The sequence below is a fragment of the Dromiciops gliroides genome, chromosome 6 (assembly GCF_019393635.1).
Source record: "Dromiciops gliroides isolate mDroGli1 chromosome 6, mDroGli1.pri, whole genome shotgun sequence".
In the NCBI taxonomy this organism is placed as follows: Eukaryota; Metazoa; Chordata; class Mammalia; order Microbiotheria; family Microbiotheriidae; genus Dromiciops; species Dromiciops gliroides.
In genome coordinates this window covers 88,266,855-88,288,815 of record NC_057866.1, presented here as the reverse complement: position 1 = coordinate 88,288,815, position 21,961 = coordinate 88,266,855, and the positions used below count along the sequence as shown (strand labels likewise).

General features: G+C 41.0%; 1 protein-coding gene across 5 annotated transcripts in view; it reads left to right on the top strand.

Moving 5' to 3' along the window:
- Positions 1–21,961, top strand: part of PPP2R2C (protein phosphatase 2 regulatory subunit Bgamma) — a 378,716-nt gene that overhangs the window by 127,207 nt on the left and 229,548 nt on the right. Inside the window, exon 1 of one of the 5 annotated variants that reach the window (XM_043972714.1) lies at positions 9,314–10,059. The exons of 2 other annotated variants lie outside the window; for them this stretch is intronic. Coding sequence is in view for 2 of the 3 variants with exons in the window: in XM_043972713.1 (XP_043828648.1) it covers positions 9,990–10,059 (70 nt within the window). In the remaining variant the exon portion in view is untranslated. Of the gene's footprint in view, positions 1–9,313; positions 10,060–10,101; positions 10,130–21,961 lie in introns of those variants that run through there. 2 more of the 5 variants (XM_043972713.1, XM_043972716.1) reach the window with 2 other exon arrangements.

The following is a 21,961-nucleotide window of genomic DNA, read 5'->3' as shown; positions in this document are numbered from 1 at the left end:
GGTCTGTCTATGGCCTATACTGTTTTCTCTTAACCACATTAACTAGATGCAAGCCCCTTGGTGGGCCACTTGGGTATTAGTGAGAAAAAGCCAGTTTAGTTACTTTCAGACCAAAGTTAAGGGTTATTAGTCCCAGATGTGCCCATGGAGGATAAACTCTGACAAGGTCCTCTTGGTCAGGAAAGGCTGACTAAGATCCAGTTATTCCTGCCACTGAAGATCAGCTTAGCTAAGTGTCAGAAGGCTTCTCACCAGAGGGTTGGCCACCAGCTATTGAATGTTTTTAGCCATAACAATTGATGAAACTGTCTGCTAAGGACTAGAAGAACTGTTATCAAGGTCAATGGAGGAAGTGCTCACAGCAAGTACTATATATCATGACTCTTTAGAAGAACTAGTTATAGTTTATTAGCAGTGTTTTTGCAAAACTACAGAGTGGATCAGTGGAAAGAGCATTGTGTTTAGGGGCAGAGAACTGAGTTCAAATCCCAGCTCCATTACTGAGTGAAGCAGATTGCAATCCATCCATACCTGCCCATTGTGTGAAACTCCTATCAGTATGATCTCCCATAAATACTCCATGGTGGGGTTCACTCAATGGGAAGAGGATATTTTGCCATCATGTTGACACCGATGGGGCATATAGGTTGTTCACTGCTTATTCCTTGATCTTGCTACTTGAAAATGGATGATGATGACGGTGGTGGTGATGATATAACATCTCTCAGACAACATCCTTTGTGTCCCTTCTTCTTGAATAATTCTTTGCAATGAACAGGAACTGGAAATTGTGCTATTTCCATGACAAGCTCTGGCTGGCTCAGTTCCAACAAAGTAGCATTGGCAGCTGTCCCAGAGGGTTTGTAAGAAATGGTAGTGACAACTAGCTCCTGGGTGGGCCATGCAAAGGTTAGGTTGTGTTATTTGGGCCATCTAGCTACTGATTCCAAACAGTCTCCAAGAACTCAATGCAATTCAACAAGCATTTATTAAGTACTTACTATAAGCCACTTACTTTGTGCCTAGAGCTGCACTAAGCATTGGGCAATATAAACACAAGAAATGAAAGCAATCCCTCACATCAAAAAGCTTACCTTCTACCAGAAGAGAGGGAACAGAATGATCTCTGTAGGGATCACAAAAACCTCCTGTACTCTACAAGGGGAATGGAGAGAGGAGCACAGCCTGGACCCCCCAGAGGGGAACTTCAGGGGCTTCACCTACACATAGGTTAGAGAAACAGCAGGTATTGAAGCTACCTTGCATTATTTTTAAAGCTGGTGAATCATCGTCTGACCAGCCCAATTTTCCAAGATTCACAGTGCAAAATTTGAAAGAATGGGGAGTGAATGACCAAAGTAAAGCTCCTAGAATCCTGTAGAAGCTTAGTTGTGGTAGTCTGGGTTTTCTCTCCTACCTCTCTCATTGGTGGCATCTGTAATCCTACCTATTGTGTCTGCAGAGAAGGGAGTCAGGAGCCTGTGTAGTGTGTCTCTTCCCTCCAGGTCTCTTTTGTGGTTCACAATGTGGACAGGAAAGAGTATATCTAAAAGGTCATCTGTGTGTGAGGAGGGATGACATATTTTGGAGATTTGACTTTAGAGTCCCACATGAGATCTTCTACAACTGAGAACAATACTAGTCACTGGAATCCATTGCCACTTCATTAAGAAAATGTGTTGGCTATGCTTTCATATACAGGTCATTTTAGATCAGGACACTAGCCAGTGCCTCTGAAGTCCCATCCCATTTATGTGGGGAATTGACTAGACACTTAGAAACACAAGAATAGCACAGGGGATTCTAGTGGGCAAGATGACTCTTTGGAACTTTGCCCATAGATTCTGATTCTCTTTGACCGGCTGCTGTAGAGCAATATTCTCCAACCAAAGCAACAAAATGGTGGCCGTGGGGTCATCCATTATCATGAGAGTAGGCTGTTAACTGTCTGGGGGTGGGGGTGGGGAGAGAGGTGAGAGGAATCCTTTCCAGAAGAAAGGATAAAATTTCCCCCCTAGAATCCTTTCTAGAGGAGTGGCAAAGTGGGGACAACAGGAATGGAAAAGTGAGAGTTCCTGTGTACTGGTATCAATGTTGGCTACTTGGATTGTGGTTAGACAAGTTCTTGGGCAGGCGACCTGAATTCATTCATTCAACAACCACTTATTAAGTGCCTACTATATTTAAGTATCATACTGGGTAATAGAGAGATACATAGGACAGCCCCTGTCCTCATGTAGGTTACAATCTAGTAAGGGTGATAAGACTTGTATATAAAGTGATGGTTCAAGTCACTGAGATTACATCCCCTCCATGCTTTAGTTGTTGATTTTGTTAAGCTTATATGGTTACATGTGTTACCTAGTAGTTTACCTTTTGTCAATGAGTTTCTTTACTCTTTCTGAGGTTAGTCCTCTGACACACTGTGTCACCAGGTTCATGCTCGAATTCTTTATAGCTCAGCAGAACTTGACATATTGGTATAGCTTGTAAGAGCCCAGGATAGTGGGTAGAGCACCCAGTGTCTCTTTCAAAGCAAAATGGAAAAAAGGAGAATATTAGTAGAAATTATATAACTATATTTTAATTATAATGTATACAAGAATATGTGCAAGCTTAAGATAGGTACAACATACCTGAGGAAGGAAAGATGGGCATCAAGAATGACTCCATGGAGGAGCTGACACTTGAATTCAACCCTGAAGGATGTCTCTGATGTCAGCATGAAAAGATGGAGAGGATACCCTTTCATGCATAGGGAATGACATGTATGAATAAAGGTCCTGATCTGGCAAAGCTGAGGATGGGGAAAGGGCAGGTCTACCTGGGGCTAGGACTCTTCATCACAGTAAGCAAAATGGAGTGTGTTAGGTAGGTATTATGGGTGAGAACTTATGTACTAGACAGAGATAAGAACCTGGTAAATAATGGAAAAGTCAAGAAGGTGATGAGATAGAGGCTAGACAATGATGTGTATATCCCAGAAGGAAAAGTTGTACTTACAGAAAGCTTTCTATTGTGGCCAACTATGCTGCCATGGAGGAAGAGAGAGCAAGAGGGGTGGTCTAGCTTGGTTGACTGGGGAGGAGATTGGTTCTGCAAGGCTTCAGACCAGGAATTCAGTTCAGCAAACTTTGTTGCATACCTCTTGTGTGCAGTACACTCTCCTAGCCACTGGGAAGAATACAAAATTTCGATAAGATATGATCCCTTCCCTCTTGGAGCTGCTATTTAGTACAAGTTGTAGGGAGATCAGGAAAAGTTTCATGTAGAAGTTTGCACTTGAGATGAAATCTGAAGGAAACTAGGGGTTCTGAGAGGTAGCAGTTGTGTGGGAGAGCAGTCTAGGCAGGGAGGACAGCAAGTGCAAAGATTCGGAGGTGGGAGATTGAGCATCATGCTAGGATCAGTAAGTAGGCCAGGGTGGCTGGGCTATAGAAAAAGTAGAGGGGGTGAATAAGCATAAGAAAACTGGAGAAATAGAAAGGGCCCAGTTTGGGAAAAATTTGAAATGTCAGAGTATATATTGACCCTAGAGGTAATTAGTGTATATTGATTAGGGACAGTGATAATAGACCTGTGCTTTAAGAAATTTACTTCGGCACTGTGTGATAGTGACAAAGGAAGGGTCCAAACAAAATGCTCTAGGAAAATGGCAGAAGGAGGGAATGTTTGCCTTGCAGTGAACTTATTTCAGATGCTGTCTCCAACAATACAGGGCATCTAAGAGGAGAAGTTGCCTGAAGGGACTAAATAATAATAGCTTATATGTATGTAGTGAATTGTGATAAATTGAATGAATTGATGTTGCCAAAACAAATTATTACCTGGTAGCCAATCCTCCAGTAGTGAGTTGCATTGACCAGGCCTGGTTCTTACATGACAGATGTATAGTCTCTTGCTAGACTTGGATCAGGGAGATTTTTTATTGTTGTTCTTAATAATAATAATAATTGCTAGCATTTATATAGTTCTTTAAGGTTGCAAAGTGCCTTACAAATACTGTGTCATTTTTCTCAATGCCTCAGGAAATAAGTGTCCTTACTGTCCTCATTTTACAGATGAGGAAACTGAGGCAGATGGATAACAAGTGATTTGCTCAGGGATACACAGCTAGCAAATCTCTGAGTCTGGATTTGAACTCAGATCCTCCTGAGTACAATGGTCTATCCATTGTGTTGGTTTGGTAGTACTAACCACAGCTTGGCCTCCACTGGCAGAGCCCTCCAGAATTTAGGGTCACCTCCATGCCCTGATGCAATGTTAGAGGAGGGTTTAGTGCAAATAATATTGTCTGTATTTTACAGATGAAGAAAGTGACCCTCACAAAGTTCATAGGATTTAGAACTGGGCTTAGACATCATCTAATTGTTTGTTTATTTTACAGAGGGAATCATGCCTCCCCCCTCCCCCAAAGTAGGATAACTTACCAAATATCACATATCAGGAAGCTGTTTCAGTTAAGATTTGAACCCATGTTCTTTAGCTATTAACCCATTTCTCTTTTCACTATACCATGGTTGTTGTCGTTGTTTGTTCTTCATTCTGGAAGAGGACCATGACACGAGGAGGTGATGTCACGACTTGTAGTGAATTGGATTTAAGTGAGGGAGGGCTGTGAAAAGTGGGGCTAGCGCCTCACTTTCTTCTCCAGAGCCATATGTGTCCAATGGCAAGATATATATCAGGATGGCTGGAGATGGCTACAGATATTTGAGGTAATTGGGGTTAAATGACCTGCCCAGGGTCACACAACTTGTAAGTGTCTGAGGCCAGATTTGAACTTAGTTCCTAGTGTCAGATACCTTTTTAAGTAACTTTCATTTCTGCCCTCTATTCTTTCATTTGGCCCTCTGACATCATGACTAGAGTAGCTATTTAGAAAGCCAAGGACTACACTCGATGCCCCAAGGTAGGAGTTAGAGGACAAAGGTTCTGTGGGACTCAGAAAGTACTTCGTAGTTTTTTTTTTTAATTTTAAATTTAATTATTTATTTATTTTTTTGCGTGGGGCAATGAGGGCTAAATGACTTGCTCAGGGTCACACAGCTAGTGTCAAGTGTCTGGGGCTGAATTTGAACTCAGGTCCCCCTGAATTTCTGATCGGTGCTTTATCCACTGTGCCACCTAGCTGCCCCCATAGTGTTTCATTTATCAGGTAGCAAATGCCAACAATAATTTTAAGAATGAGAAGACTGAGAAATAATAACTCATAGTTCCATGGTGTCTTAAGGTTTACAAAGTCCTTTCCTCACTGTACCCTCTCTGAAATAGGCTTATACTTATTTTACAGATGAGGAAACTGAGGGTCCTAGAATTGAATTGACTTTCCCAAAGTGATACAGCTAGTAAGTGTTGGGAGTCAAGGTTCAAACCAAAATTTCCTGACTCCAAGTCCAGTATTCTTTCCACTGTGTTTTCTCAAGAAATTGCATGGCATCTTTGGTCATCATAACACTTGTTCATGGAATTGTTTTGGTGCTTGGTGGTGGGGTCGCCCTCCCCAAGAGCTTCCCCCTTTTTTTTAAACAACCTCTAGGTTCTATCTTAGACATTGCTTTTGAAGTTGGTGATTTTATGAAATATTCAGGGTTTCAAGATATTCAGAATGGTTTCTTAAATTACATGTGAAAAATAGGAAATTAGGGTAATGATAACATGTAGAGACAGGTTATTATTATAAGTAATTCTAAAGGCTACAAATATTAGCAACCAATATTTCATAAATCTAATATCTTCTTCAAGTGAACCTTGAAAGCAAGGGTGCCTAACCTTTTTTTATATCATGAGCCCCTTGGCAATCTGGCAAAACCTATATCCTCTCTTTCTCAGGATAGTATTTTAAAATGTATAACATATAATGCACAGGATCACAAAGGATACTAATTATATTGTAGGTCAATTATCAAGATATTTTAAAAATAACCTCACTTTCCCATGGTATATAATAGAAAGCATTTTTTCTACCAAGGGTAGGGTTTCCAAACAGCTAGTATTTGAGCAGCCTGTCCAGTAATTTATCAAGGAGGTTAACTGCTTCTGACTTAAGTATTCTGACTATTTTATTTTTATTTTGATAGTCCTAAATGAGTGTCATTGATCAATAGGAAAAGAAAAATCAATGGCTATTCCAGTGTCTAGCACATAGTAGGCATAAAAACATTTATTTAATAGAAAAATGAATGAATGATTAAGTAAAAAGGGATTGAAATTCAATTTAGTATTTGCAACCAAAATATTAAAAGGCATCATTATTATCGATACAGCTTATTTAAGATTTACAATGCATGTTCCTCACAACAAACCTATGAGGTAGGTAGTTTGACTAGTAGCAGTCCTATTTTGCAGGAGAGGAAGTTGTGGCTCAGAAGAGTGAATTTATATAGGCAGTAAGTGTCAGAGCCAGGACTAATGGGATGACATAATTTAGGACCCTTAGAGATTATCCTAGTTTAACTCTTAGTATTTTATGAATGAGGAAAATGGAGCCTAAAGAAATAACTTGCCCAAAGTCATATGGGTTGTAAATAATAGAGATGGAATTCAAACACAGACTTTCTGATTTAAAACCAGTGTTCTTCTGACTGTACCTGGCTATTTCATTGCTGATGTGCATTGGTGTGCTTGTGTGTGTGTGTGTGTGTGTGTGTGTGTGTGTGTGTGTGTGTGTGTGTAGGAGGGGAAGAAAGTATATATTAGAGATACAGAGAAAAAACTCAGGAAGTCACACACACAAAAATAGATTTGTACTCACATAAACTCAAAGGGGTGGAGGATGGGGGGGATAGAGGGATGACAGAGAGAAAAATTTCATTAAAAAATCCATATTTCTTCACAGAATCATAGATCTCAGAAGGGAAGGGTACCCAGAGGTCACCTTGTCCAGCCAATTGTAAACAGGCATCCTCTCTTGTCGACCAAATCCTCAGTAAATGGTGATTTGACCTCTATGGAAGGAAGACCTCTAATGATCAAGAACCAACTAGATGCAGAGTCTGCCCATCCCACTAGGTGATGTGGTGTATAGAGCACTGGATAGCAGAATCAGGGATGCCTAAGTTCAAATTCCAGCTCAGACACTTGTGTGACTCTGGGCAAGTTACTTGAACTCTATCTGCCCCAGTTTCCTCAGCTGTAAAATGGGGATAATATTAACACCTTCCTCACAGAATTGTTGTGAGATTCAGAGATAATATTTGTAAAGTGCTTTGCAAGCCTTAAAGTGCTGTTTAAATGCTAGTTATTGTTTTAGGTTCCTTACATCCAGCTTAAATATGCTTCTCTATAACCTCTACCTATTGTTCTTCCCTCTGCCCTTGAGGCCAAGTAGAACAGGCCAAGGTCTTTTTTTTCACATGGCAGCCTTTATCTTAATTGAAGTCAGAAGTCAGGTCCTCCCTAAATCTCCCATCCTCTGACCTAGCCGGGTGCCCTTCTCTGGGCATGCTTACCTGTCAGTTTCCTTCCTAAAATATAGCACCCAGAAGTTAGTGCAGTACTGAACCTGTGAGCTAACCAGTGTAGAGTACAATGGGTCTTTCAGCTTCCTCATTATGGACAGTTTCTCTTTTTTAAAACTAGATTTTTATCGATATCTTTTGTTTTTACATTTTCCCCATCTCCCTCTCCCTGCTCTCTCCCAGATAGTTATCCCTAATAACAAAGAGTTTGTGATTCTCTTAATTCAGGATTAGGTTTTCTTTCCATGTGATGTTGTTGATGGGTTTAGAATCTACTACCCCCATGCCCAATTCCCAGCCCAGATTGTTTTCCCGGCAACCCTTATCTAGCCCTACCTCCTTGACCCTATATTTGTGCAATTGACTCCCTGAACCCAGAAGAAGAACTTTTTCATTTAATTTATCTCTGTTAAATGTCAGATCATTACATTCATCCCATCATTCTAACCAGATGAGATATTTTTTTTGGGGGGGGGGTTTCTAAAAGTCATCTGGAAAATTATCTCTTCTTTTCTTTGTGTTGTCTGCAAATGACAAGTATGTGAGCCCCATCTTCATCCAGAGCACTGATATTTTTATCTGTGATGAAACTGATGTGTTGAACTACCCAAGGTCAAAGGCAGATCCCTTGGCCATTTACTAAAGACTCTCTCTCTCTGTCTCTCTGTCTCTCTGTCTCTCTCTGTCTCTCTCAGAGGAAAATCCCTCATCAGAGACTTTCACTAATGCCTTATTAAAATCTCACCTACCAGTCAAGGATTCCTATCAAAAAAGGAAATGAGGTTAGTTGGACAACCTGGGCCAACTTCCTCATCTTTAAAATGACAATATTAAACTAGATGTTTATGAAGTTCTCTCTTAGAATATATATGGTTTTTTTTCCATGTCACATTGTTGATCCACAATGAGCTAGGAATGTAGGAACTCTTGTCATTTTGTTGTCATCCATTTTTCTTATCGATTTGGAAAACAAGGCCTTCCAGGGCCCTCTTCCCTGGTATGGTGCTATGAAAAGAATACTAGACTTAGAGTCAGGAGACCTTAAGATGAGTCTCAGTCACTAGTTCTATGTAAGTCATTTTATTTCTCTTGGCTTCCATTATCTCATCTATAGAATGGGTATAATATAACTTATTGGGTCCATAGGCTATTGTGAAGAATGTACACTGCAAGCTGGGAAGTGGTATTGAAATATGAACTTAAAGCATTTAAAAGCCGGAAGGATACACGGATCCCAATGTCAGAGTTGGAAGACCTGGAAAACACCTTAGAACACACCATCGGAGGGGACGGACACCTTAGAATACAGAATGGCAGAACTGGAAGGAATCTGAGCCCCCGGAATATTGAATGTTGGAACTAGAAGGGGCTTTAGAATGTGCAGTTTTAGAGTGGGAAGGAACCTCCCAGGAACATAGAACGTCAGAAGGGGATTGTAAGGGGACTTGAGGACATAGAACACAGAATGTCACATCTGGAAGGACCCTGGAAGACAGAAGACCAGAACCCGGAAGGACCTTTGGAGATTCATCATCCAATCCATCCCAGCTCCTCCCTCCTTTTACTGAGGAAGAAACTGAGGCACAAATATTAAATGTCAACTACCATCATCATCCTCAGTTGTGCAAGCTCACGATACCCATCTAAGCATCCTCTGCCAGTGCCCTCCTCCTTTAAATTTTTTACGGCCTCCTTCCTGCTGGTCCCCCACCCCCTAGCAGTGGCGAGTTCCAATAATTACCTGCAGTCTCATTTTTCACTTTAGCCCATGCAGCCCCTACGCGGTTGGGTAGGTGGCGGGAGGCAGGCTGGGAGGGGCCCGAGCGGATGCAGTACGGGCGTGTGACTGCACTGGTGGCGGCAGGAGCAGCAGCATCGGTGGTGGTGGCGACAGCAGCAGCAGAGGCAGCAGCAGCAACAGCAGCAGCAGCAGCAGCAGCAAGCAGAGCAGAAGAGCTGAGCTGAACAGTCCAGCCTCACCAAACGTCTTTTGCTGCAGTAGCCAGAGGAGTGCTTTGCTCGCAGCTTCTCTTCCCAGAGCAGAGGCAGAGGCGGCCGTGTGAGCTCGCTCACTGGGCATGGGAGTACCCGACTGAGGACCGGCTCCTTTCCCTCCTGACTGCCAGCCGGAGAAAGTGCTGGGCGTGTGTGTGTGTGTGTGTGTGCGTGTGTGCATATGGTGGTTTGCTTTTTTTTCCCTCTTCAGACACGCAGACCACCTACTGCCTTCCCCCACCCTGGGTGTGTGGCATTTAAAAGATTTTTTTTCCCCAGAAGCTCCTGTCTTTCCCTCTCCGTGGCGGTGTTTTCCCCCTACCCTGTTCTCCGGGTTTTTTTAAACGTCCCTCCCCCGCATCTGCACCCCCCACCCCAGCCTTTGCTGCACCATCAGCCCTCAGGATGCTGCTGTGCTCCGGAGCCCGGGCAGCCCCCCGCCTCTGCTAGGCAGCATGGATGGTGCTCTTGCGACGACCTCTACTGATTCTCTCCGTCCACTGCGGCTGGGCATGCTGAGGAGCCCTGCTGTCAATGGGCGAGGACGCTGACACGCGGAAAATTAACCACAGCTTTCTCCGAGACCACAGCTATGTGACCGAAGGTAACACCCCCGTTGTCCTTCCCCATCCTCCTGCCCGGGGAGTGTCGGCATGCCCAGATGCCCTCGGAAGGTCTGTCTGAATCAAATGTGTGTGTGTGTGTGTGTGTGTCTTTCCCCACCCTACCCCCCTTCCCGGTATGATGGATGCGATGGAATCAGTTGAGATTTGCAGAGAGCACGGGTTTTCTGTCATAATACGCTAAACTCTGTAGGCTGGGGTGGGGGGGGGGGCAGAGGAGAGCTCGGGGACAGGGGAGGGACGGAGGGATCAGAGCAGCCTGGATTGCGCTAGGGTGGGTCGCTCTTACAGTTTCCCTGTGAGGAAAGCAGGGACAAGGGTTTGCAGCTTTAATTTGTCCTAAATGCGAAAAACGGAGGCTTAACTTGGTCGGGGGTGGGGCGGGGGGAGTGGGGATCATGTATTTTAAAGTTATTGGCTTGAAGGTTTGGATGTGAAGGTTTTACATCTCACGCTGGGAGCTAGCTAGCTCAGAGCCGGCAGTAGAGAATTTTCTGGGTTGCTCCTTCCCCAGAGAGGAACGTGGACCTAGAAGAAACCCGAGTGCACAGTCTGTCCATTAGGGATCTCTGTGCCTCCATTCTTTATACGTGTATGTGCGTGTATGTGTCTAGATATCTCCCTATATTTTTTATTCCAAAGAAAATCAGATTTTTGATGGAAGGGGAAAGACTGTCTTTGCTGCCCAGTAATATGTATTGAGACAAGAGGAACTGGGCAGTTGACACTGGGGCAGGCCTTTAGGATTTTGCTGAGCCAAGTTGCTTGAAAAATCAGTAATGTGTCCCTGCTCATGCTCAAACAGAGCTCCATGTTGGAAAGCCGAAAAGTTGGTGGCTAGATCTGGGCCTTCCTGAGGTTGGCTCAATCAGACACACCAAGGGTAGCCAGCCTCTCTCTATGTAGGTCAGCAACTTCGAAGAATTTGTTTGCTTTGACCTTGCTCAGTGTAGTGACACCTGTGATTTATGGGTGGCTCTTTTACAGTTTATAACCCAAAGTTCAATGTGGGGATTGGAGAGTGAATCTCCAGGCCTGGTAGCCATTTGATGGAGGTTTAATCCTGAGAGCAGTATCCTGCTGCAACCCAGAATTGTATCAGTTTGCCTGCCTCTTGCTTATTGATGATTGTAGGTTTCCAGATTCATGAGGGATTATTTTGCAATATGGAAAATAAATCGCAAAGTGGTTTTTCTTTGTTGTTGTTTTAAAGCAATATTACCCATGTCTCCAATGTGCTCTAAATCACTGAGAGAGCCATTGCTTAGTATAGAGGAATTTCCTAATAATGAAGTACTCTGTGGCTTTGCAGCTAGATATAGTCTGATAAATACTTAGTAGATACACACACACACACACATACACATATGCGTGCACAAATATGTACAATGAAAAGCATACATGTATACAATGAATATAAACATGTCCTCACATATAAACATAATTAATATATATGCACACTCAAATAGACATATAAATATACTTGTTTATAAATATACACATATAAATTGATGTATGTATGGCATAGTAGGTCAGAATGAGAGGTTGTATGGTCACTTGTTAGGTGTGTTATGGTGGACATTCTTTTTTGGGCATGGGTTGGACCAGATCACCTCATGGGTCACTAAAATTCTGTGATTCTCTACCTTGGGTTAAAATTCCAACTGGGCCACTTATGATCTGTATGACCTTAGGGGGACCATTTCATATGTCTGGGTCTCGGTTTCTTCATCTGTAAAAATGAGGGAGTTGGACCTCCCTGATTTTGCTGAACTCCAGCTAAATTGGTAGCTGACCTCCAAGGTCACTTGCAGTGCTAAATCCCGTGATCCTCCCTAAAGACATTCAAAAAACTCTTAAATGGAGACACATACACACACTTAGAATCTATACAAGTTCTCAAACAGCATTGACTCTAATAGGCTGTGTCAACATCCCGGTTCCTTTAGCCTCCACAGGAAATAAAAACAAAACACTGCTGAGGCTTTCGTCAAGATGCTGATTGTGACAATAGCAGTCCAGTAAATGCTGGCAATTAAAATACATGTTCCATTTGCAGCTTTTTCTGCAATTGTGACTCAAGCAGAGCAGAGTCTAATCGTTAACATGACCGCTGGGCAAAATTCTAGTGCTGTAATGATTTGGCTGAACTGTCACCATAGTGTCTTAAGCTTGGAAACGTCCTCTTACGCACCACTTGACACTGCTGACTCATACCCAGCCCTGGCGTCTTCTGTTTTAGCTTCTGCTCTAAGCAGGGAGAGAGGAAAAGGAAGGAGAAACTGCCTACCTGGGGCAGGTCAATGCACCCCTTTGGAGCTGGGACACTACTTTCGCAAGTGGCTTTCTTTGGTTCTAGTAGCCCACAACAGGCCTTTGTTGCATGGTTTAGATGGGATGCTGGTTCTTTGAGACGTGATTTCATCTGTGTACTGTAGAACATGCCAACAGGAGACTAAGTGCTTCTTGCATGTATTGGCGAGGAGGCAGTGCAGATAGAGCTAGACTCTGAGTCAGGAAGCCCCAAGTTCAAGTCCATTCTCTGACACATACTGCTTATGGACCTCTGGGCAAGTCCTTTACCCCTGTGTCCCAAGCACATACATGTGTCTGTGCCATTACAGGCGATGGCACACATGTATGCTATTCTCCCTAGCTGCCTCTGTGAAGAAGAATGTATAAATTTAGGCATGGGTCATGAACCCGTTTGCAGTCTTGGGAAGCCTATGGACCCTTTCCCAGAACCATATTTTTAAAAAATCATAATTAAAAGAAATGCTAGATTTTAGAGGTTATTGAAGATAAAGATGTAACTTGTTTCTCATCCAAATTCACAGAACCCCCTAAATGTGTGTAAGAACCCTAGAGTTCTCTGGACTTCAGGGTAAATGCCAAATTAAGGGAAATTGGCCTCTCTGCATTTCTCTCATTGAAATTCATCAGGAGGTAACTTCTGACAACAGTCTTCAGGGTGAATTTTGGAATGGCAAGAATACTGTTCTAGAAGCCAGCCGGGGTTCTAGTGCCAACTCTACCTTTTATTAGTTGTATGACTATGGGAAAATCCCCGAGTTTTTCTGGACTCTGATTTTCCCATCTGAAAAATGGGACTAATACTGTCAACCCTATCTACCTCACAGGATTGCTCATTCATTCAACAATTATTTATTAAGTGTTTCCTGTGTGTAGAGCACAATGCCAGTCACTGAGGGAGGAGTTGAGGGGGGAACAGAGTTTAAAGAAAAATGGGTTCTTGCTTTCCTGAGGGTAAAATATATGCTCTGACTACCACAGGTTTTAATGAGGGATAAAAGAAATAAAGGTCAAATGAGGAAATTTCCCTTTGGATGATCCCAACTTGTACTAAATATATTTAATATGATTAAAAAAAAAACATGGAAAGAGTTCCTTGGTTTTAGACTATCATACAATCTGTTAAAAAAAAGAAGGGATTTTTTTCCCCAGAAAGTTGTACTTTTGTTTTGATTAAAAGAAATAACAGGAGCAGCTAGGAGGCACAGTGGATAAAGCACTGGCTCTGGATTCGGGAGAACCTGAGTTCAAATCTGACCTCAGACACTTTATACTTACTAGCTGTGTAACCCTGGGCAAGTCACGTAACCCTCACTGCTCCACAAAAAACAAACAAAACAAAACAAAAAAGAAATAACAAATTGAGATGTAGACTTGACCTGGGAGTCTAGAATACCTGGGTTCCAATCCCACCCTTAACTCATACTATGTGACCATGAGCAAATGATTAACTTCTTGGTGCCCCAGGCAACTCTCCAAGACTGAAAGTGACAGGTAGAGTGAATTTCTTGGGCTAAAATCACAGATTCAGATTAGTTCTTTTCACCCAACTTAATGTCAATGTAATTATTGTTATTGTTAATAATGATGATATTTTGATTTTATAGACTTTTAAAAACACTTTACTTGTTCTCCCCAGTCTATGGGATTAGGTAAAGTAAATATTATCATCCTCATTTGAAAGATTTGAAGGAACAAAAATTTGCAGACGTTGTCTTGACCAAAATCACACAGTTTATGATGGATTTTTATATAACCTCTCCTTCCCTTCCACTTATGTTTAATTTCTCCTAAAGAAATTCCTTCATTTTCTGCCATGTTTTTTTTTTTTTTAGTAGGGGAGGTCTCTTTTTTAAGTTAAGCTATCTTTTTTGAAGGAGACCAATTTAAACTTTTCTGATCTTTCTCCTGAAGAACATTTATACCTTTTGCCTTGTTCTCTTTATGTAAAATATTAGAGTCCTGTTATTCCCAGAAGATATCTAGGTGAAGCAAGCATGGGCTTCCCTTAGAGTTCTAACTTGCAGCCAGTGGAATCTTGTGTTTCATAAATTCATAGACTGAGAAAGCACCTTAGAATTAGATTGTTAAAACTTGAAGGGACCTTACAACATAGAATATTATACCTGGAAGAGAACTTGAAAATTCAGAACACAGAATGTCAGAACAAGATGGGACCTTAGGAATCATTTGGTTTAAACTCTCATTTTTTAGACTGGAAAACTGAGGTGCATTAAGGTGGTGGTTGTTTGTTCTTCATTCTCAAAGAAGACTTGCAGTGAATTGGATTTCAATAAGGGAGGGTTGTGCAAAGCCACCAACTTCACTCTTTCCTCCAGAGCCATCTTGGTCCAGTGGCAAGATATATATCAGGATGACTGGAGATGGCCCTGGATGCTTTTTAAGGCAATTGGATCAAGTGACTTGCCCAGGGTCATACAGTTAGTAAGTGTCTGAGGTCACATTTGAACTCAAGTTCTCCCAATTTCAGGGCCAGTGCTCTATCCATTGCTCCACCTAATTGCCCTTTGTTAAGGTACAGTAAATGTCATGGGAAGGGAGTGGGATGGAGGGAAATAGTTATGGTGATTGATTATAATGACAAAACGTATGGTACCTACTTTGCTGGGCTTTTATGAAGAAAATTCTCTGTCAAGCTTCAGGTACTATATACAGGTTATAATGAACAGGATACTATCAGAAAAACCTGGAAAGACCTACATGAACTGAAGCAGAGTGAAATGTACTGTATACAAAATAACAGCAATAGGGTGGGATGATCTGCTGGGAAGCATGTGGTTATTTTCAGCAAAGCAAGGTAAAGTGACTCTGATGGTCAAATCTGGGGCTTGTTCTGTAGTATTGTAGAATCACAACCCTAGTTTATAGGTTTAGAGGTAAACTCTTTGAGCACAATAGAATTCTCTGATCTTCTAGAACATGGGTTCTTAACCTCTTTTTTTTGTGTAATGGACTATTTTGGCAGTCTGTTGAAACTTATGGACCCCTCTTGGAATGATGATTTTTTAAAAAAAAGTCTTAATTGAAGGACATGCTAATTTCCAGTGAGAGGATAATTAAAATAAAGATATGATATTTTTTCTTATGCAAGTTTATAAACCCTGCACCACTCTAATAATCTGTCCTCATCTTGAGAACTCCTGTTGTAGAAACAGAAAAGAAAATATTAGAGCTGGAAGGGATCTTAGAAATCATCTTACCTAAATCTCATGTTTTTCTTAGACAAAGTAAATGCAATCTTTGTAGATGAAGTAACTTGTCCAAGATCACCCAGTGAGTTAGTGGTAAAGACTGGACTTCTGTTATGACTTCCAGCCTTGCTTTTTTCTACCAGACCATACTGATAATGTTATGACTTTCCTTTACTTTGGGGCCAGAGGTATTTGTATCCCTGTAATGTGCCCTTTTCCTAAATTCTCAGATTACTTTTGTAAGCCCAGCTTCAATAGGCCTTCCCCCAGTAATTTTGGATTTTGTTTCTGTGTTTTTCTTAGGGAACATTGGAATAATACTGGAAGGGAGGCAATTGAACTGTCCATTTTAAGACTGTTAATTGTCATGATAAGAGAGAAACTTTGTGAGATAACAAGAAAAAAGACTTGAGTACTTCTTTCCTGAGAGACTGAGGGAGTTGTCATCTCTTGGATTCACTAATGAAATGTTTCTGAGATACCTAGGTTTAACTCTTATTCTGTGGAGGCCATAGGATATTATTAACTAGTAGATTTTTGATAGACTTTGTCATCCTGAGAAAGTTGAATGGTGGGACTGTATTTCCAGAACTGAAGAGAAATTAGCATGTATATTCAATGATCAGAGGTATCTATGTCTGTGATCCTTTTTCACTGTGGTACATTGGTGCATGTATTTTTACATTACTAATGAATAATCATTAACCTTGATGTTTGATTAAGCTTATTAAACTAGTATACTTGATAAATCAATAAATCCATCAACAAACATTTATTAAGTGCCTATTATTTGCTAGGCACAGGGTTAGGCATTGATAATATAAACACAACAAATGAAACAATCCCTGCTAATGAAGAGCTGTATATCTACATATGTGTATGTGTATATTAAAACATATACAGAATAAACTTGAGGAGTAAATACAAATAAATATAAAATAGCTTAAGAGAAGAAAGTTTAGGAATGAGGCCACTACCAATTGATGGCATAAGAAAAGAAATCATGGGGCAGCTAGGTGGCCCAGTGGATAGAGCACCAGCCCTGGAGTCAGGAGTACCTGAGTTCAAATCTGGCCTCAGACATTTAACACTTACTAGCTGTGTGACCCTGGGCAAGTCACTTAACCCCAATTGCCTCACTAAAAAAAAAAAAAAAAGAAATCATGTGTAAGATGGTTCTTGAACTTCTTACTGAAGCTTATTCCTCTCTAGGATCCATTTTCATTCTCTCCATCATGCCACAGCAGCCTTCTTACCCTAGAAGTTCATTGTTCCTTTGGGTCCCTTCCTTTGCTTGGTTGGTTACTCCCAGAACCTCTATTTTAAGGAAATTTCCCAGACTGGGCATGTCCTCATTTCTCTCCCAGACTTTATTCTAGATTCTATGAACTTTCTCCACCTCACCTTAAAATGAGTACCTTTGTCATCTCTCCATCCCCTCTCCCCTCCCAAGCTTTCTTCTATGTGTTGCCCTTTACCATTAGAATGTAAGTCTCTCAAGGGCAGGGACTATCTTATATTTGTATCCTCAGTGTTTATTATAGTGCTTGTCTCATATCAAGTGCTTGTTAAAGAAAGAGGGGGATTCTGTGAAGTAAAGTTGAGTATGGAGCCCATCGAAGGCAGGGGAAGAAGGCTAGTATGTGTAGGGGCCAAATTTAATATGTGGAGAGTTAATTGGGTGGCTTGCCAAATATTGGGGTTCAGAAAATAATGAGGGACCTAGTCTAGGCCCAAAGTTTCCTCCCCTCCAAACTGCATTTTTAGTTACTTCTCCCAGGCCAATAAGAAAGGAGATTAACAGCCTCTTTTCCACAAACAAATCAGGTTTTATTATTGGGAATAAAATACACAGCAAAGGTTAAATTAATAAGGCCAAGGACAAGGGAATAGGGAAAGAGGAAAATAGATAATCTCCCTGGCTCTAGCAAAGGCTGTCTCAATCCCAAACCCATTTTCTGCCAAATTCCATTATTTTACCACATTCCCCCCCTTTTTTTTTCTTTGAGGAACACAGTGTTTCCTTGATGAAACAGTAAAAAATAACAGAATACAATACCCTATGCTAACAAACAATATGTTAATAACAAAATAGGGAAGGGAGAAAGGGGAAATTTTGTCCAGAGGAGCAGTCCCTCATGAACCCGTGCTTTGACAATGTCTACAGAGGGAGAGCCTCTGCAGAAGTCCACTCTGAAGGCTTCTCCAGGGAAAAAGAGAGAGAGAGAGTCTAGCAAAGCCAAATTCCGTTATTTTACCACATGTGCCTTGAGCATATCTGGAGGCAGTAGGGAAGGAAACGATAGAAAGGGAGAAGTTGAAGAATAGAGAGAATGGAGGGATTCAATGGAAATGGCTTTAGCCTTGGCAAAGAGAAAGGACCCTTTTTGTCAGAGACTAGGGGAAAAGAGCAGAGAGTGGAGGATGATGTCAAGGGGTTTTGCAGTGAAGAGAGGGGGAGAAGGAGTTCACAGGGAATGACATCCATTTTCTAAATCAGGTATGAGGCAAGATCTTTAGCTGAGATTAGGGAAAGGGAAGATAGGGGAGGGTTGAGGATAGAAGAGAAGGTTTGTAGTAGTCTCTGTGGAGAATGAGTTTAAAAAATCAATTAAGGAGAAATAGGACTGTCTTGCGATGGTGAAGGTCAAGTTGAAGTTAGATAATATGAATTTTTTGTGTACTGCTAGCACAGTTGTAAGAATTTCTGCAGCACCATTTAACAGCTCATGAAAAGGAACAGTGGCAGTGGATAGTGGCGGGGTAGTCCAGAAATGAGGTTTGTTAAGGGATGAACAACATTGGAAAGGGGTTGAGGGAATCAAGAGTAGGTAACAGTGTAGAGTTGAATTGGTTATCTGAGAAGGGAGAAAAGTGAAGATGGAGCAGGGAGAATGGCTTGAGAAAGAACTGAATGATGGAGGATTAGAGATATTGATGAGGACAAAGACTAGATTTAGGAAAGGTAAAGCATAGGGAGAGAGAATGATAAGAGGCTATGGTTAGCCAGATGAATGCAGATGTCTTGATTAAAGAAGTATGCCCCTTGTGAGTAATGTTATGGTATAGGATGTGATCATCTTCCTGTGTGGCTGAGGTAGTATGAAGGAGGAGTAGTAGTAGTAGTAGTAGTAGTAGCAGTAATAGCAGCAGCAGCAGCAGCAGCAGCAGCAGTAGTAGTAACACTAATAATAATAATGTTTATATATTACTTTCTGGTTGACAAAGCACTTTACATATATTATTTCACTGGATCCTCACAACAACTCTATGAAGTTTTGCTATTCAGTTTTACAGATGCAGAAACAGAGGTTAAGAGATTAAGTGACTTGTCAGGATTACAAAGCCAGTAAGTGTCTGAGGCAGAATAAAAATTGAGGTCTCCCTGTCTCTGAGCTCTGGCACCTCATCTGCCACACAACCTAAGTCATAGGGTTTAAGGAAACTGAGGAATTGGGAGGTCAGGAAGTTTGAGGAACTGTCAACATGAACATTGAAGTCTTCTAGTACAAAGGCAGGAGTGAGGAAGGAGAGAAAGACTGTGAACCAGGTAATGAACTCCTTAAGAAAGGAGAGTGATTTGGGGTTTGTAACACAGGAACTACCACAATTTTAAAAGAGTGAAAAATTCTAATAATGTGAACTTCAGAGGAGGAGAGGTTGTGAATTGATGGTAGTAAAGGAGAGTCATAAAGTAGCAGTGGGAAACAAGAAGTATTTCAACTCTCCCTGCAGGGCCAGCATGTTGGGGAGAGGGTCTATAAGTGAAGTTCTGTTCAGTGATGGAGACAATGAGAAGATCCAAGATTATCTGAAGGAAGCCCAGTCTCAGGAAATGAGAGAAAAGAGCAAGTTTATAAAAAAGAAATTTTATCTAGTTATTGTTGTGAGTTGAGACTGAATTTAGAATTAACTGAATATAATTATCTCTTCCACATTGCTGGGTTAGGGGCAGTGTCCCTCTGATCTGGAAAATCCATGTAAAATTATTTGGCTTTCCATACTGAAGAAGAGGTCTAAATTATTATGGTATTGAAAGATCAAATATGTTGATATTATACAATATTATACATACATTTTATTCATTTCTGAGTTTCTAAGCTTTTTTGTTGTTGTTATTGTTGTCTGCTGGCCTTTACATGTCGTCTGTGGCTTCTGCGAAACTGCCCCCAAATTCCTATTTAATTTTTATACTTACCTGTGATATATCAAAACCACAATGGGGAAAGTCATGCTGTGGAAGGGATAACTATAATGATAGAGATGAGGAAATCTCAGAATATACCTCTTGATTGCCTTAGAACCCATCGCAAAAATTTAAAAGGTAACAGGTCAAGTAGCAGGTTGAAGAGTGAAAATTAGTATGGTTGTTAACTAGTGTATGGTAACTAGTGTATGGTACCATATGGTAAATCTAACCTCACATAAGATGCTCAATTATGGAAATGCTTTCCCATCCTTCAGCTCTCTCAAGACAGCAGTCAATGTCTCTCAAAAATTCTCTTTAGGAAACTTTCTCTATAGCATAAGTGTTAAACTTCTTGGAGGAAATGTCTCTTTAGTCTTTCTCAAAAATGAGAAGAGTGGAAACTGTCATTTTTTTCAGTCTCTCTGGAAACAAATTCTGAGTCCCTTCCATACTTCACAGTCTCTTTCTAGCCATAACATTTATCAAATTCATTTCTGTAACTTATCTCTGAGTATTTTAAATGTATGTATTGTCTTCTTTCATAGCTCCTCCATGTCAGGGGCTGGAGAGGGAAGAAAAGAGTTATTGAATTAGATGAATCTTGCATTTCAGTTCCTTTAGAAATTGAAGTTACCAAATTTCTTTCTTCTTCCTTTTTTACTTTATTTTATTTTTTGTGGGGCAATGAGGGTTAAATGACTTGTCCAGGGTCACACAGCTAGTAAGTGTCAAGTGTCTGAGGCTGGATTTGAACTCAGGTCCTCTGGAATCTAGGGTTGGTGTTTTATCCATTACACCACCTAGCTCCCCTTTCTTTATTCTTCCAAAAGTGTAATGGGCTGCTTTTAGAATCAGTGAGTTCACCTTCAATTGGAGCTCTTTAAGCTGAATCTGGCTGACCCTTTGTTGTGTACATTATAGGGAGGTGTCTTTTTTGGGTAGAGTTTGGACTACATGGCCATTGAAGTCCCTTCCCACTCTGGAATTCTGTGACTCTATGATGCCTAATTTCTCTTTCTTTTTATATCTTCTCAATGGCATCATGGTATATGTTAGTCTCATTTCCATCCTTCAAAGTGGGAAGCAAGTTCTATGGAAACTGGTCAAGGTTGGATTATCTTGTCAGTTTTCTTATGACCATGACACACTTCTAAAGTCTTAAGATTATCAAGTCCAATATCCTCATTTTATATGTCAAGAAACCCCCATAAATTCTCATAGTCAGATGAACTGAAAACATGTTGGTGTAAGCCAATGGAAAACTCAAAATAACATTGTATCAAGTACAGTGGTGTTTGAAATCGACATGGTAGAGTGGAAAAGGTCTGGGCCTGAGAATCAAGAGACCTGGGCTGAAATTTTGGCTTGGCCACTAACCATGCCATCTTGGGCAAGACACTTCTCTGTGGGTCTCATTTTCCTCATCTGCACAATGTAGAGATTGAAAGAAATCACATCCAAGGGCCTTTGTGGTTCTAATGATTTTTCTCAGACTAATATGATTTTCTTGCCTTTAGAAGAGCCTAGAGGATTTTCTCCCTTTGAATTATAGCTGCTCCTGGTTTCTTCTCATGCTTCCCAGAGGGGTGCAAGCACCATTTGGCAATGTCTCTGAAGGTCTCTGTGAGTCCTCAGTGGGATGGGCTTTTATAAGAGCAGAATTTTGCAGCTGCAGGGAAAATGTTGCTGCCATCACAACTCCACACAACGTCTGTAAAAATAAAACTGATAGTCTAAAGGCGGATGTCTCTGCCAGTTAGTCTCAGTTCCAATGACATAATATTCCCTCTCTTTTGTGTTTAGAAGAAAAGAAAAACAACCAAAGCCCATTTGTATTCATATTTAGGATGAAAATGTAGAGAGAAAGGCTTTGTGATCCAGTCCTCTCCATGTTTTGTACATTAGTCAAACAATTTGACTAAAAAATAATGTGATGAACTCAGAAAGCAAGGGGATAGGATTGGGTGATTAAGGGCATCAGACCAGAACCAATGCCTAAGGGCAGATGGGACATTTTGCAAGCACTGTTAGTCAAGAAGGGATTGGATTAGATGATCTTGAATATATCTTCCAATTCAAACATGTTGTGGTATATTCTAAGGACCCTTCTAGCTCTGATATTCTATGTTCTGTTTTGTAAGGTGCTTTCCATGTATGATATCCTCTGTC